The following is a 15,651-nucleotide window of genomic DNA, read 5'->3' on the forward strand; positions in this document are numbered from 1 at the left end:
CGTACCGTCTAGATAGCGGTAAATAGCCAACCAGGCCTTTAGACAACTGCATACCTCCTATCACTAGACCTTACGGCGCCCTCCGTGGCCGCTTGTCTGTCTCGGCCTTAACAGGTCTTTCAGCCGCAGGACAGGATCAAAGGTGATGAATCGGTGCTCCAGTGGGTAACCCTACCCATGTGTGATACTGCATGCTCCTCAAATATCCCGTACTCTCTGCAAGGCATGCTTAACCGGGAATGATTGTTTAAGGAAGCTACTAAAAATCAGACCTGGTTTTTGGGAGAACAAATTGTGTAGTAGCACATATGGAAGCTACGTGAGGAAGCGGATATCCTGTTCTCTGGCGACAATATGGGTCAAGTTGAGACTCAGTCGCGCTCCATCAGTAGTCGCTGAGTGGAACTTGAAAGTGTCTGTCAAAAGTCAACTCTTTGATAGTGAACTTCTGCAGACACCCAGCCGTAGCATATTATTAATCTTTCTGTAATGCATAGGTTTGTTATCCGACCAACGAAATCATTTTGATCAGGTTTGCCTACCACTACCAACAATGCACCTCCCTACCCTTCACCCTCCCAGTTCGTGGATCCAAGGTAGTAATGAATCCTTCAGAGATTGAAGATCCACCTACGAATTAATGAATACAATTAAATAAACTTGTATCACAGTGAGGTTGTTGATTTTGCCTAGTTTAATTCACCACATCTCTTCCCCTAGTATAAGGGAATTCTGCATTTCCTGCCCACCTGCCTGTCGGAGTTATTTTTGTCTCTTCAATCCCGGGATATTTACTGTTCTTGCAAGGGTATGGCAAGTCGTCTTTTTTTGGCGGGAGGCCAACCACAGCCACCGTTGAATTATTTTTATAACTCTTGGGCCAATTCAGGAAGCTCCTATCAAACTCCTCTTTTTTTAACTGCAGGAGCACGGGCTTAAGGATGTGGTGAGCGTGGAGCATCGTGACGTTCTCTCAGACGGCTTCCCCGAAGCTGGTTCCCAACACAATCCAGAGGGTTGTCATGCCATCATGATTGATTTGCCTGAACCATGGGTTGTGATTCCAACGATCGCCAAGTGCTTTGCTTTATCCGGTAGGTCACGTTACTCATCCCCTCCTTCCAATCTTGGTTCGGCTTAATCTCTCCGCACGTCATTCTGGCAATCACACCCTTCTGGTGTGTTGCTGATGTGTCTACTGGTGCCCTATTTAGTAGCGTTTGTGTTCGATTTCAGGTGGTCGGGTGTGTGTATTCTCGCCGTGTATAGAACAAGTGCAGAAGACCTGTGAAAATCTACGATCCGCTGGCTTTTTGGATGTTGAAGTGATTGAATGCATTTCAAGAAACTACGATCCTGTCCATACCGTTTTGAATGTGCCCAATTTGGGTAAGACTGTCACCTCATTCATCCTCAATTTTAAATGATACAGTAAACGTTTAGCTCCTCCCGAAGACGTTATAAGTTGTGTGAGTTTGGATCCAGCTTTCTTGGTAGTACGTAGGAGGCTCCGAGGGAGTAACAGTATCACATATTCCCCTATTCATTTGGAATCTATCGCTTGAGGCTGAAAAAAAAAATTTTTTGGATACGAATTTTCCATACTTGTCACTTCTTGTGGAATTGACTGTCTTAAAGCAGCATTCACTTCCTTATTCGTGGTGTGGTCCTGAGTTAATAGCTTTCAGTAGCTCTTTAGTACCACTCAGATAAGCGTCTAGATTACTCTCAGATCTCTGCAGCATGAAAATGTACCTTTATTGTAGGAATTTTGTAAGGAGTTCCTTTTGCGGCCTGTATGAAGCCGTTCTGTAACCAGTCACGTTGTAGTACTAGTTTTTCTCCGTTGAACCACCACAAATTTGGCCACTCCCAACCGATGTCCATTCTATCAGGTGACCGAAGAAGTGCCGTAACATCTTTTCGTGACCTGTAGGAACTCCCAAAATTCATGTGATTGGTTGTATGTATGGTTTATAAAGCATAATCAGTCTATCGGCACTTTTCATTGTCATACTGTCAGTTGAATGGGTCTGATTTGGGACTTGGAATTGGATTCCAAATCTACAAGATCTCGTTACATTTTCCGTATAGCAGTTGAAAAAGGTGTGGTGGTAAAACGCATCGTCCAAAACTTGTGTTAACGCGATTTTAGGTGGTGAAACATGCAAAGGCGGGTGCTTTACTTTCGTTATGAGGTGAGAGTTGCGTGTCACCAACTTGGTTATGCATGGTTGACGTGTGGTGGGCAGTGGACGTGATTTTCCACTTTAAACGTCTTGCTGGAGATTAAACGAATATGACTGAGGCTTACTGAGTGTGTGTAAGAGCAAACTACTCCAGGATCAGCCATGAATAGTGAATCAAGAGAGGGTCCTACTCTTACGGGGCAACTCCAGACCTCATACCCCACAAGTGGTACTTTAAAATGGGAGGTATTGGCTCATTCTTGAAATTTCCTCAATATTTTTTGGCATTAGGCGGTTGGATGCGAAATGAGAGGGTTAGAAAGCACAACCAAGACAGGAGTAGACCGTTTCAGAAATGTGGACTTCACAAGCCTTTGCCTCGCTTAGAAGGAGTCAGAGATTGTAATTGGTGGTCTTTTCAACGAAAAAGGATATTTTCTTATCACTTATAGCATAAGTGGCATGAAGAGAGAACTCGATGTCACTGGCGCGGAAGGTGATTGGCAGGCGATGGAAAAGGCGAGAACAATGCTATATGCAAATGACGGAAACGTCTTCCTGCTCTAGAATTGCTGCTACTTTAATGCTTCCATATTTCTGCTTTCAATCATCAAAGGTTAACTTAGGCCATGTGGGAAAACGTATGTGACTTTGCAGTGGTATATGCCATTTTCAATTCTATCACATGCAACAGTTTTTACTTTCTGTCTCCAAAATCGGTTTAACGCAAGAATTTTCATCTAGTACTTTACTCCACAACACTATGTTCTGTTCAAACCTCTGTAACCGTTTCTACCTCACCAACTCAAGGTCTGAAGATCATTCAATTTAGGCAGGTGCTAGTCAAACGCAAACATAAATTTTCAGTCAGCCCTCTTTTACTTCCACCTTGAATAAATTACGTTGACCTTCATACACAACAGGCAGTTGCGAACTGATCGCTCGGTTTATTTGGTTATTCCCAGGTCAGGATAATGCCACGGACCTGTTCAATGGCACCTACACGTACAAAAAGGCACAAGTAGCCGAGGCTCCTGGGACCGACAGCGGGGCAGACAAGAGACTAGCGCGTCGAAACGAGCCGCACCTCTTTCCTCCGCTCAGTAACTACCTCACCCTGAATGAGAACCCCAAGGGCAATGGTCAGGGATATCGTCAGTACGGTTACTGGGCTGCCTTGCCTAGGGTAACCTTTTTCACTACCTTTTGTCTATGTGGATGCGTAAAGTGAAGAGAGTGCAGCGTTTTTTTGTTACCTGTGACAATTACAATACCCGATGGCTGTAGTAACTATTCCATTCGTTGTCACATGGTTACCGTTGGCAGCCACACATTGGCATGGCTGGTTGATGTTAAAGCCATAAAAAGGGTGAAAATTAGCATCGTTGCCTATTTTAGGCTTTTTATGTAACACAAAAGAGGGTGTACGTTACCCTTAGAGGTAAAAACAATCCCACCACAATTCAGATGTTTTCCTATTTAACTTTGACAGCATTCACCATTAGGTTGTTTTGACAGACTTGAATGTCACTCAAAAACGGGGGAAAAAACGTTGTCATCCTCAAGCTTGAGACATCCCAAATCGCCTTGACTGCTTTAAACTCGATCAGTCTGTTTGAGGCACGATTTAACGCTGTCATTTGAGTGGCAGGTAGATTTAAAGTGTTACGGAGCAATTTGAACCAAATTGGCGTGGTAAGAAATCTGAGTATATGTGAATGGATTTCTCTGGATGAAGTAGGGCGGTTTCACTTCTTCAGTTGCTTTCCTTTCACGGAATGAAGTTGAATCGCATTAATTTCTCATCCTGGAGCTATATGTTTTCACCTGTGCTGCAATCTGGCGGCCAGTGTTGAAGGCACGAAGCTCTGGGTTGTCGTAACGGCGATAAAGGAGTAGACGGAGTCGTTTTGAAGCCTGAATATGCGTTACATCAAGGCATGTGGTGGTCCAGTCTTGTAGTTAATCAAAATTGTCGAATAGGTAGGTGAATGGTTATAGTTCAGGGCGTTAATCATTCACTTCGACTTCGACTAATTAAGAAACAAATTATTGTGGACGAGATGGTTGAATTTGCATGTTTTGCCCCTCGCTTGGCGCATTTGTCAGGTCCTTTGTTACCTTTCAAGTCGTGCTGTACAAAAATCAGCCCTTTCGTCCGCATTCGAGAAAAAGTTGAATCCCACCGATGCTTACTGATCGTAGTAATTCGTTCTTTTCAGCAAAAAGACACGGGTCACACTGGCTACTTGACCTTCGCTTCAAGTATACCCATGACGACGTCCGTAAACAATCCATCTTGCGATGTTGACAATCAAGGTGACGCGGTGGAGTAGAGGGGCGTCCAATGTGCCCTTAGATGCTTGTCAATCATCTTGTAAAATTTCACCCACTAAAGACTTTCTGATGCCTTTGGATTGGCTCAGTTTTATTTCTCACTTCTTTGGGCTGGATGGTACTTGAGGCCTAGACTTAATTTATATTTCTAAATTATAGCTTATTAGGATCATGCATGTAGGCACCCACATTCTCCCTGTCAAGAGGATAAGTATGAACTAGCCTGGAGGTCATTTAAGACCCCCTTTTTCACCTCCCCATTGTCTTGTACTAGTTGACATGCTATGACAAAATACAGCATATTTGGTTATACCTTTCTGTTTTGTTTTTTTTTTTGATCAGGTAACTGTGGACTTGTCGCACTTACCTCTTCAAAACGCCTTGCTAACACCTTGCTCTCCTCTTCGGTGATGTGGCATTGCATGGCCTGAGAGCATGCATTGGCTGATTGGCTTCAGGTCTAACCTAGCTAACCAGCGCCGATGCAAATGCAAATGCAGTGGTGAGCATGGGTTGTGTATGCTTTTGAAATGGTTCAATCCATCCTAAAAGATGTCGCCGACCACTACGAAGAAAGTGGCGTGCATATATCAACCGAGGTAGGGCCGTTTTAGTTGAAAAAGTCTCCCCACCTTCTATCACGTCGAATTCAACCGTTGGAGGTCTTTTTCGGCGTTTACGATTGCTGTGGTGAACTAGGAGGAAGTTGAACTCATCAGGAGCTGGAACTTTTAGTGTGCGGAGGCTCGCAAGTCGTGTTTTCGTGATTCCATGCGAAATGGGGTATTCTAGCGCCTGAGGCACTTCTGAAGACGTCAAGGCATTCAGGATCCTCCTTCTGAGGCGATCGAGGCCATAATGTGACGAATTGAGCAATCCAGTCGAAATGCTTTTCAGTGACACAACGCGAGGCGGCTGTTCGTCCGCGTCCTCGCTGAAAGAAATTACGAAAATTTTTCATAAACCGCTAACTGATTCGACTCGCACATTTCGGGTTAGTTTAGGTCTCCGCTAGGGCAAAAAAAGTATGGAGATCACGAAATGACTTGTATTTTCAAGGCGAATTTTCGGGCACAAAAGAAGGAGGGATTTTTTATCCCGTCTCTTTAATTTCCAATCTCATCACAAAAACGGAGGAGGAAAAGGCGTGCCTAAAACCTTTTACCCCTTAATTATAAGTTGAGGTTGATGAACTGCTCCCAAAGCAAGCCGCATTTTGAGCGGTTCTAGGTCTCCGAATGTTTTTCGCGTGCGGTAGTCTTTTGCGTCATCACCCAGTCGAACCTTTTTTGTCGCGTTCGGTATCATAGACCACGACTGAGTGAGTGAATAAAGCCTGAAAATATAGGCGGACTGGTCGAAACAAGTCCGTCTCATGTAGCCGCTTACAATGTCAAAGTGTTGCTTTTCTGGAGCGTCTATATTTGATACCAATCAGGGCGACCTTCTCCAACAATTTTTAGGACCAAATATGCTACTAGTTACAATATAAGTAGACTAACATCTATCCAAGGTAGTTATTTCATTACCCTTTTAGTTCAAATGTCACCATTGCAAAAGATTTTATTGGTACTCCTCGTGGCTGTTGCGTACCGTTCGACACGCCAGTACTTAGCAGGCTGTGTCTGCTCTCTAGAGGGACGTCTAGAGGATCGTGTGGCTCTCATCTTGGCCGCGGACACGGATATTGGCATCGCGACAGTTCGTGGGTTGGCTAGACGCGGCGCCCGTGTTGTCATGGCCTGCCAGGTTGTAGAAATCTGCAACACCGCGCGGCAGCAACTCATCAGTGAATTTGCCCACATCAAAGCGGGCAGTAGTTCGCCTGAAAAAATCGCCGAATCGAAATTGCGAGAAGATACGATCAGAAGTGTGTCCTCCATTAAGGCTGATCAGGTGGGTCAGTGTGAGCATGGCTAAAAGTGACTTGATTTCGTTTTTTTTTTCAAAATCTAACAAAAGTAATGCGAACCATCGTAGTTCGCGCACACAAAGGTTGTGCGTAGTACTAAAAAAGAAGACTCTAGGACTGGAACCCATACACGGCATCGCCTTTGTAGGGAACACTTGAAGCACCAGCGTCACATATACGTGACGACTTATTTTTCATACTCAAGCTTACAAGCATTGGAAGCAGTTGGTGTATCCTGGTAGAATAATAAAATATCTGGACTGTGTTAGTCGGTTCCAGTAGTGGAACCAGTCCATGACGCTTCAAGCTTGCTAAACCGCGGTTGTGGTGGATACAACGATGCAGCCAACACTTTTGAGAGATTCATCTATTATTTCGACAAAGTACAACGCCAGACTTGAACCCAAAACCGTGATCAATCAACCTGACAAATGAACAGAGAAACTTCGGTTTGTTCTGCTGGTGACACCATCACGCACGCAGTCACACAATGATTAGGGGGCGTGATAAAGTTGGGTCACAGCAAGAGCATTCCTGGTACAGACAGGATCCATGTATATCATGAATCGTTCTTTTAAGCTAAACAAACGCATAAATCCTTTTCTTTTTACTCTCAAAGTATTTACTTCGAAGGCAATTTTTGTTTGAAAGGTATACGTTATTTTTAGGTGCCATCTCTCCGCTGAAGTATTTAAGTTTGGTCAACTTTATCGAAATAATCACCCCTCATGACGATGGCATTCCATGCTGTCAAAGTCATGTTATTAAATTGTGTGCTCAGTAGAGGTGTTTTGACAATTGATGTGTGCCTTATGCCTACATAGACATGTAATTCATCAACTCGGTGATTTTCTGTATTTGAGTTTTGGACTATCTCTGGCACCCCGAGTCTTCCGGATGTACAGAAGAGCTAAGACCGAGTTTTTAGTGCCCGTATAATCAAAGTAATGAGTTCACCAAACAATTAAGATACTACGCAGCCCCTCTCTTCATTTGAGTGTGGTCCTCCGTGCTCTTCTGGGTCAACCTCCAGCGTCGGCCATCACAGTGTGGTCGGTGATGTAAGATAAGCACCCACGAAGCAACCGCGCTAGTCATCGAATTTGCGTACAACTGAGAGGATAACTGACCGTAGAGACACTGATGCCTCTTGGCAATTTTACTGGAACTGGAGCTTCATCTTGTTTGGAAACTGTATTTGAGGGATGAAGGAATGTGTTCATTGACTCTTGTGTCCACCACCATTCTTGAGAACACCGACCTAAAGCCAGTTTGTTCTCACCTTGATACTGCCCATCCATGTCTAGGCGGGTTCTTACAGCTAGTAAAGGGGTGCAGGAGGTACCACGTGTTCACTTCATTGGCATCTTCAAACAGGTACCGTAGGCAACTCCCTAACGAACTTATCCAAATGGCCCGTTGCTAGTGTTGCTGCAGAACACGAGACTGGAGTAGTCGGTGACGGTAGACGCCATTTTCAGTCCTTCTGTTAAGCGTCGTCATTGACTCTCTCATGTTAATTTTTAGCATCGAGTAGTAGAAATCGGAGCAGTTGTCTTTAACTGCCACCAATGCAATGTCCTGAGTCTCTCCTGAAGTCGAAATGGAGAGTTGAAATTAACCGCGATTTTCAACACCCATAAGTACATATAAAACGTGAGGCAGCTCACCGATGTCCCGTGCCACCTTTATTTCATCTCCTCATTTTATGTCCAATTTACTAACGTCTAGCCATTTGGCAGTGTGGAGATTGTAAATCTTTATATTTACTATTCCCAGACAGTCTTGATTCACTAAGTCCTGATTTTGCCCCATTGTTAAATAAATTTTTTTTGGGATTTGGCGTGGCTTTAATAACCTTCGCAGACTTAGCTATCCACAATTAATGTGTCAATGGGGGATTTTCACCTTAGCAATCAGTTAAATGTCGAAAGATTTGACGTCTGAGTGATCTTTTACGATGTCATCAGGCATGTGGTCATAAAAACTTTGATGCAACTCATGGAGTGAGTGGCAATGCATAAGGGATTGCGCCACCGGTATTTGATGGTTTATTGACACCAAACCCTGCATGACTAAAATTCCTATTATATTTAATAATCTAAAGGCCATTTTCTCGGGTACTTCTTTTTTCTAACTTCAACAGCTCTACGTCAGGAGTCTCCACATCTCTTCGGCCGCCGCAATCAAAAAATTCTGTGAATCCTTCATCGCTGAATTCAAGCAGCTCAACATCCTCATCGTGAATGCAGTCTACCTTTCTGCAAAACCCGAACGCACTGTGGAGGGCTTCGAGCGCAATATGGGGCTGAATTACGTGGCAAGTTTCCTACTCACCCAACACCTCTTGCCCCTGCTGGAGCAGTCAGCTAAGGTAGACGCCATCTCGCGTGTAGTCTTTGTCTCCTCCCGACTGCACAAGTACGGCGAGTTGCCGACGACCTTGCCTACCACACGAATCGACGCCAAGGACTTTTCTTGGTGGAAGGCCTACTCGTCTAGCCACCTGGCACTCATAACTTATGCTAACTATTTGAATACGCGGGTGGATCCCTCCAAAACACGCATTGTCAGCGTCCATCCGGGGTTTGAAAATAGACACTTCAGTAGCATCCTTCCTGAGGTAAGTGGAAGTCCTCATGCCTTTCTATCTGACAAAATTTAATCCCGTACACCCATATGGCAGGCAGTGGTTTTCGTCAAACAAATAGGCAACTTTTAATTTCTCGCTCTTTCATAAATAGTCTCTACGGCGATGCAAAAGAAATTAAAGAGGCTAAAATGATTTTTAGCCTAGTACAACAAGAGGTCGAAGCAAAAATTGACGAGAGAGGTAACTGTGTGGTCTTTGAGTTTGATTTTCTTTTCAGCCATTCGCCTACTTGATGACAATGGTGGGCAAATCCGCCTGGCAAGCCGCTCAATCCACAATTTTTGTGACTTTGATGAGGCCCGGTGAGCCTGGAGTCTACTTCGAGGACTGTGTGTCTGCTTCGCCCCATCCCGAGTCCTTCAACACGGATGCAGCTAAGCAGATGATTAAGTTGACGAGGAGTAAACTTAAAGCCTACCTTCCTCAAGCCATTCCAAAGTCTACCAAAGGTGCTTGAACCCCCTATCCCGCCGCTGTACTACCGCAGTGATCGCACTAAGTATTCTTTGTGTTTTGTACCCTGTAACGCCACCTTGCCTTCTCTCTCTATCTTCGTGCTTTCAGATTCGTGCGTCTTTTTTTTTGAACTCATAAATGCCGTCATGCTATTTTACAATATGTCCACTGATGCAACACAATGTATCTCTGTGATTAGCATGGAATACGAAACCCACCCCCCAGTCCTCCCCAAAATCGGCCCGAGATGCACCAGTCTAGACGCTGCCTTACATCGGATGTGGCAGGCCGCCATAACACCCAGGTGGTGGTTGAGGCCTCCTTCAGAGTGAAGAGTCTGTGTAGACAAGCGTGGTTCTTTAATAAACTTTGTTTTGTCGTGGCGAATCACCTCATCCATTGATTTAAAATCATGACTTTTTTTTACAAATGTGGAGCCAAGGCATCACCAAGTCATGGACCTTTTTACTTGATCACAGAGGTGGGTAATCATTTGTCATTCTTGATTACAACAAAGGTCCAGGTTGATTGACAACCTCAAGGCGGTGATCTCATCAGAAACCTGTCTACAGGTCTAGCCGAAATCCATTTGCAGACCTTTGCAACCACAAACGTAGGCGTCTACTGTCAAAAATGCCAGTGAATAAAGTGTTCAGCGGTTGTGAAGTAATGACAACTGCACCTTAGGCAACATCTATAATGTAAAGGATGGAAGAAAAATGTTTCATAGAACCGGTTGTAGCGCCCCGACGCCTTCCTGTCGACGAAAGAAGACGCATTACTCGGAAGGGCATGGCCCGGAGGCCACACCGGCTGGCGGAGGTGCAATGGCGGAACCCTCCACTGACCCGTTAGCAAAACTGACCATGAAATCAACAACCTAGGTACAACATCAGCCTTTTTGGCTTTTCTAAATGTGGAATCAATTTTTCATTGGCTTATTCTGCGGACATTCCTTCAAAACCCCCATATAATGGAAAAAATGAAGAAGGTGTTTCGCATATCCTCAAATAAAACTCTGGATAAGACCTAAATTCTTGTTATCTTGAAAATAATTGTTATCTGATGACTTTCTCTTGGCAAGCGATGTCGTCAATGCACGACATAAAGATGAAAAAAGAGGGAAAATATAAAAAGAACTGGGAGAAGTGCCAGCAAATGAACGAGGAGAAATAAGGGGGGCGGAGGGGTGGGGGAAAATAAGGGAACAGATAATCTACTCAGGTATCTGAGAGCCCCCTTTGTCAGGAGGACTTTTGCAAGAAGGCCCACGGACTGATTCGTCGATACTCGGACGAGTCTGTGGGTTGAGGAACAAAGTACGGATCGTCTTCAGGGATTACCACGGAGGAGATCTCACTTGCTGTGTTAGTGAAGAAAACGTTGAAAGAGCGCTTCGTGTAGTCGGGGGAACGGCTTTTACCAGCCCTAGCCACTTGTTCCTCGTGAATGCGTCGCAAGTAGGCAGTGGAGGGATCGACTTGTCCGCCTTTGTATTGGCGGGGATTTACATTTGGCTAAAATGACAACAGTACCAGAAATTAACAATTGAATGAAAGAAACGTACATCGCTGCAGGACAATAAGTGTTAGAGCCGCGGTTGCCTTGACTACTGAGTTAGAGAGCCGACACATCCCTGGTTGCAACTAAAACATGCATTCTCATCATCATTTCCGTTATGCTTTTAAATAGTCTCAATCGGTAATAGCTTAGATATTTTTGTAGAATCGTACGGTTACAATTTCATGAAACAGGTCTAATTCAAAAGTTCAAGAGGTGGTTCAAGTTAAACCGGGACTTTTGGTTTATCATGAGCTATAAAACTCATTTCAAGGCGTAGAGATTTATAAGTATGATTAAACAGCCGTAGAACAGCCCAATTCACTTCAACGTGGATGGTACTACGCATGGACAAACCTTCCGGAAGGCCGAGCATTTGTAAATGACCGTTCGAAGTACCCACAAAAAGTTTCGCCTCTTGTGCAGTCAAGATGCTGATGCGAAGTCTATCATTCCAATGAGGACTGAATGTTCACGGAAAATGCTGCTGTTATGTGGATTCGTCAATAACGCACAAACGCAAGACCACTCAGATGTCTTGCCATTGAGCAAATGAGCATCGCATTTCCGCATCTCATTGCAAGTATCTCCAAACACGGTCACCTTCTACCTCAATTAGTACCTCCTAGACTGAGTAATTACTTGTGCATTGCATATCAGTAAGAAAGCACACTCACTCCCCGCTGTTCCATGCTGTAACCAACCAAAAGTCCCGATTTGACATGAACAAAATCTATGCTACTATATTGCACTTTCAGTAGGCTTGTCTGGGTTTCGCATAAGCTAATAATCCACTCTCAGTAAAAAAGGTAAAATCACCAAAAGGTGAGAGGTAAGTGGTTAGCAGGTTGTTAGAGCGCATAGTGAACTCACGAGGGAAATAACTAATGCTAGAAAAGTTTGATATGAGAAATTGAGGCTGAAATGGGGAGTCAGGATTTTGGGAGATTCTCGACTCCGCGGCTTGTTGTCCTATTGTTCCCTCACGGTTCGGCGCCCACTATCATACCCAGGGGAATAGTCCTGAAATTTTTGTTTGATTGGTTAAGCTTGCCACTCAAAATTTCCCTTTATTTTGCCAACTTTTTATGAGTTGGTATGTGGCTTAAAAAATTAACTGTGTTATAGTTGAAGCGATTTCAAAACGGAGGTTACAAATAAGACTGGAGATTTTAAGCCGTTTATATCAAAGCGATTTTGTAAAAAGTGGTGCTTGTGGTGTCAGATTAACTGAGTCCTGCATATGGATGATTCACAGGCTCTCATGTCCTTCTAAGTCCACTTGAAAACAACTGAAACCTTTCTCAGCTACAGAGGACCTTCAAATTTTCACAACACAGAGCCAGGTGTTAGGGAAATGCGCCAAGCTCGTGTGCTAAAGTTCTCCCGAAAGCGCCTTCAACACTCAAATGGCACGCGCTTTACCATAAATCAGACTGAAGGCAGACTTAAAATTCACACTTGGCATTTTGGAGCTATTTTAGCATTCTTCTTCGTTTCTAGCGCTTATGAAGGAAGCCCTCTTCGTAAGTTCATCCCCCCTAGCCATTAAAAAACTACTTCTCCGTGCCAGGCACGCACGAGGACGTAAATCGGTGTTCTCCGGGTGCCTTCTATCCACAAAAAGTGCTGAAGTTGGAATATTATTCCCCTTGAATGGGATTCACGCATAAGCTATGGTTGAAAGCGACAACTATTGCTCCAAATTTCAGGATCCACCGATCCAGATGCGTTCAGCTGATACTCTTTGCACCTGAACAGCTTCGAGGAAGAGTATAGACCTTGGAGACATTTTCAGTCCCTTTTTTCCTTCAATTAGTTCCATTAAATACCAAATACATAAGCGCCATGAGTACAAATACAACTGCGTTTGAAATGACGGCAAATTTGATTACGTTGTTCACATACTACTTAATGCAAAATAAGTAGGCTTCTCTGGACTTACCAAGCTTCCATAGTAGGCACCATTGACAGCACCATTGTACGAGTCGCTCGATTCGTCTGCTGTAGTTACTTCTGAAGATTTAGCGGCATTCTGGAAGTAAGTCTCAACATTTTTGTCCACATAGAGACGATAGAGAAGGTCCGGCACAAAACAGAGTGCAAACAGGACAAAAAGCCCAAAGTAGGAGACAAAAGCTCCCAGCCCCGTGCCAATCCTTGTCCATACCCCCAGCAGGGCACGCGGATCTCCGACAGGTAGCACGACATAGTTGCAAAGAATGAAGACAGCAAAATTGACCAACAATGTTCCCACCACGGAGACTATTAAAAATACATTGAAGTGGTAGCTGGCTAACATCAGTTTGATATTCACTGTAATGAAAACACAGTCGATCATGAAGGAGCCGAAACCCTCCAAAACACCGATGGCATTTCCACCGTTTCCTCCATTGGAAACACCCTCTGTAGCAAGGAAGTAGGTTCCAAAGAAGATGACCAAACCGTGCCAAAGTGAGAAGGAGAGCCAAGTAAAGAAGTTCCTCCACCAAAGCAGCCGATTCTTGGAGATAGTCTTGTAAATCTCGGCGTTGCTCATTAGCGCAATCTCCGGCAAACGTTGCTCAAAGATGCCGTAAAAGATTATTGGAATAGACGTCATGGTAATGTTGTAAAGCAGAAGGTAGATATTAGCGTAGATGCTTTGAGATGAGAAGAGAGAAAAGATTCCAAATAGCACCTGTGTCAATGTAAAAACGAGATTTTTGTAGAAGAAATATTGCACAAGGTTCGCTGTCCGCACGTAGTAATGAAACCCATGAAATAGGAGAGCGCGTTTGAGAAATCGGAACTTTCCCAGTGCGTAATCAGAGGCACGAACAGCTTGACGACCCTCTTTGCCAAATAAACCAATCCCGACGTGAGCCTCAAGAATCATGGAGACGTCGTTTGCCCCGTCACCAATAGCACAACAGACAGGACTGGGTTTACGACTGCCTTTCATCATTCGCACAATCTCAGCCTTTTGAATGGGTGTCAATCGACAGCAGAGAACAGAATTAGCCATTTGACAGAGGTTGAGAAATTGGTCTTTCAAAATCACCTAAAAATGTCAATAATGAAATGTGACTTAGGTCCATCAGCAACTATTTCGGTCGTATATGGCGAGGTACTACATCCCACAATATGTTGGTTCTACTAATTCCCGTGTCAGTAGTATCGCATGTCCATGTAGCTATCTTATTATGGGATGCAATTTTGCGTGGCTAAATCATCTGCTACGAATATTTTTTGTCAAGATTGTGATATACCATTGCCTTCCAATCACTATATTCATATCTGGATCTTTTTTCGAAAAAAATTGTTTCTTTAATGGAGTGGGTTTTGGATGGAACTGTTTCACAATCTCTCATACTTATAGCGTGTTTAGTTTCTCTGCCTCAAGGACGGATTATGATTTCACTCCTGTTTCAAGAGAACAGTAACAAGTCCTCCTTGAGAACGGTTCCTGAGAAACCCAGTAAATGACTAAAACTAAGTTTCCTTTGCTAGCCGTGTCTTGAATTTTAATCCTACGGAAGATGACAGGCACCTCCGTTACCCACCTTGCTGTCGGTTTTCAAGCATGCAACACCAAACTTGCGTTTTGGCATCAGTAACCGACTTGTGTCAAAAATTTATCACCCACCCCACGATAGCGTTTAAGGTTTTGGAACATGATGTTTGTGACCTCGCTTGTCATTTGCTCAGGCAGCCATATGACTGAACTTGTACCAACCGTTAGGCGGATCTAACACTCGCATTCAGCTTCTCTGGAGCCTCTTCAACTGTTATTCTGGGTGATTAATGCTCTCTCACTTTCTCTCCCTTTGGTCTGCTTACTGTGCTGTATTCTGGGCTGTCAAACGGAACTGGCCATCTGACACACCCACATAACGTCAATTACTCACCTTTCCACTACCACGGTTAAAGAAGCGTAGTACTCTTCTTTGTTTACATCCAGCGTTAAAGTTTAGATTAGTTACTACAACACAATGAGCAGCCACTTATGCAGTGATAATGAATGGGGGTTTAAAGAGTTATCCCCCAAGGGTTGTCAGGTACAGTTTTGCAAAATAAATTAATTTGCATTGGGTATTTAGAAGTGGAAGTTTGTCGTAGAGTCCACTCAATATATACGTTATGGTTGCTAAAAGTTTATTCTTCCCGATCCGATAACCTAGCAAGTACACGAATAAATCATCCAGCCCCCAACTCACAGACAAAGCGTAGTTGAGAGAATGACCGTCAATGACCAGGCCGAATGCGTAATCCGGATCGAGGTTCTGGGACTCCTGAACTCTTTCAATCTCTGTGTTGATCGCATCAATGCATTCTCTCAAACTGTTCTGTTGTGTTACACGAACTGTAGGCAAACCGGGAGCAAAGTGACCAGCGGAGAAGCTGATGTTGACTGCTGTCTCCTCCTTATCACCGGTTAGGACCCAAACCTACAAAAAAAGGAAACAAAAGATGACATATCAAAATTCTGGTAGTGAAATGATACTAAGTTGCAGGCTATCGTCATTTTGCCTCCATGCCGGTAGCATTGAGCTCCTCCGATG

The 15,651-nt window shown here is 44.0% G+C and overlaps 2 protein-coding genes across 2 annotated transcripts in view; one reads left to right on the forward strand and one right to left on the reverse strand. All coding sequences in view use genetic code 11, as the record gives it.

Annotated features, from left to right (window-relative positions):
• EGR_00703 (tRNA (adenine-N(1)-)-methyltransferase catalytic subunit TRMT61A) overlaps positions 1-9,548 on the forward strand; it is a gene marked incomplete at both ends in the record, with an annotated part of 14,637 nt that extends 5,089 nt beyond the window's left edge. The window contains 9 exons of the mRNA XM_024489952.1: positions 926-1,094; positions 1,237-1,389; positions 3,155-3,375; positions 4,412-4,508; positions 4,869-4,938; positions 4,985-5,028; positions 6,064-6,422; positions 8,585-9,061; positions 9,309-9,548. Of these exons, the coding sequence (XP_024355355.1) occupies positions 926-1,094; positions 1,237-1,389; positions 3,155-3,375; positions 4,412-4,508; positions 4,869-4,938; positions 4,985-5,028; positions 6,064-6,422; positions 8,585-9,061; positions 9,309-9,548 (1,830 nt within the window). The remainder of the gene's footprint in view (positions 1-925; positions 1,095-1,236; positions 1,390-3,154; positions 3,376-4,411; positions 4,509-4,868; positions 4,939-4,984; positions 5,029-6,063; positions 6,423-8,584; positions 9,062-9,308) is intronic.
• A 1,243-nt stretch (positions 9,549-10,791) lies between these two features.
• The window catches only part of EGR_00704 (putative phospholipid-transporting ATPase IF), a gene marked incomplete at both ends in the record, with an annotated part of 19,794 nt that continues 14,934 nt past the window's right edge, over positions 10,792-15,651 (reverse strand). The window contains 3 exons of the mRNA XM_024489953.1: positions 10,792-11,064; positions 13,053-14,150; positions 15,307-15,537. Coding sequence (XP_024355356.1) covers positions 10,792-11,064; positions 13,053-14,150; positions 15,307-15,537 — 1,602 coding nt within the window. The remainder of the gene's footprint in view (positions 11,065-13,052; positions 14,151-15,306; positions 15,538-15,651) is intronic.

Source organism: Echinococcus granulosus (assembly GCF_000524195.1).
Source record: "Echinococcus granulosus chromosome Unknown EG_S00003, whole genome shotgun sequence".
NCBI classification, from domain to species: domain Eukaryota; kingdom Metazoa; phylum Platyhelminthes; class Cestoda; order Cyclophyllidea; family Taeniidae; genus Echinococcus; species Echinococcus granulosus.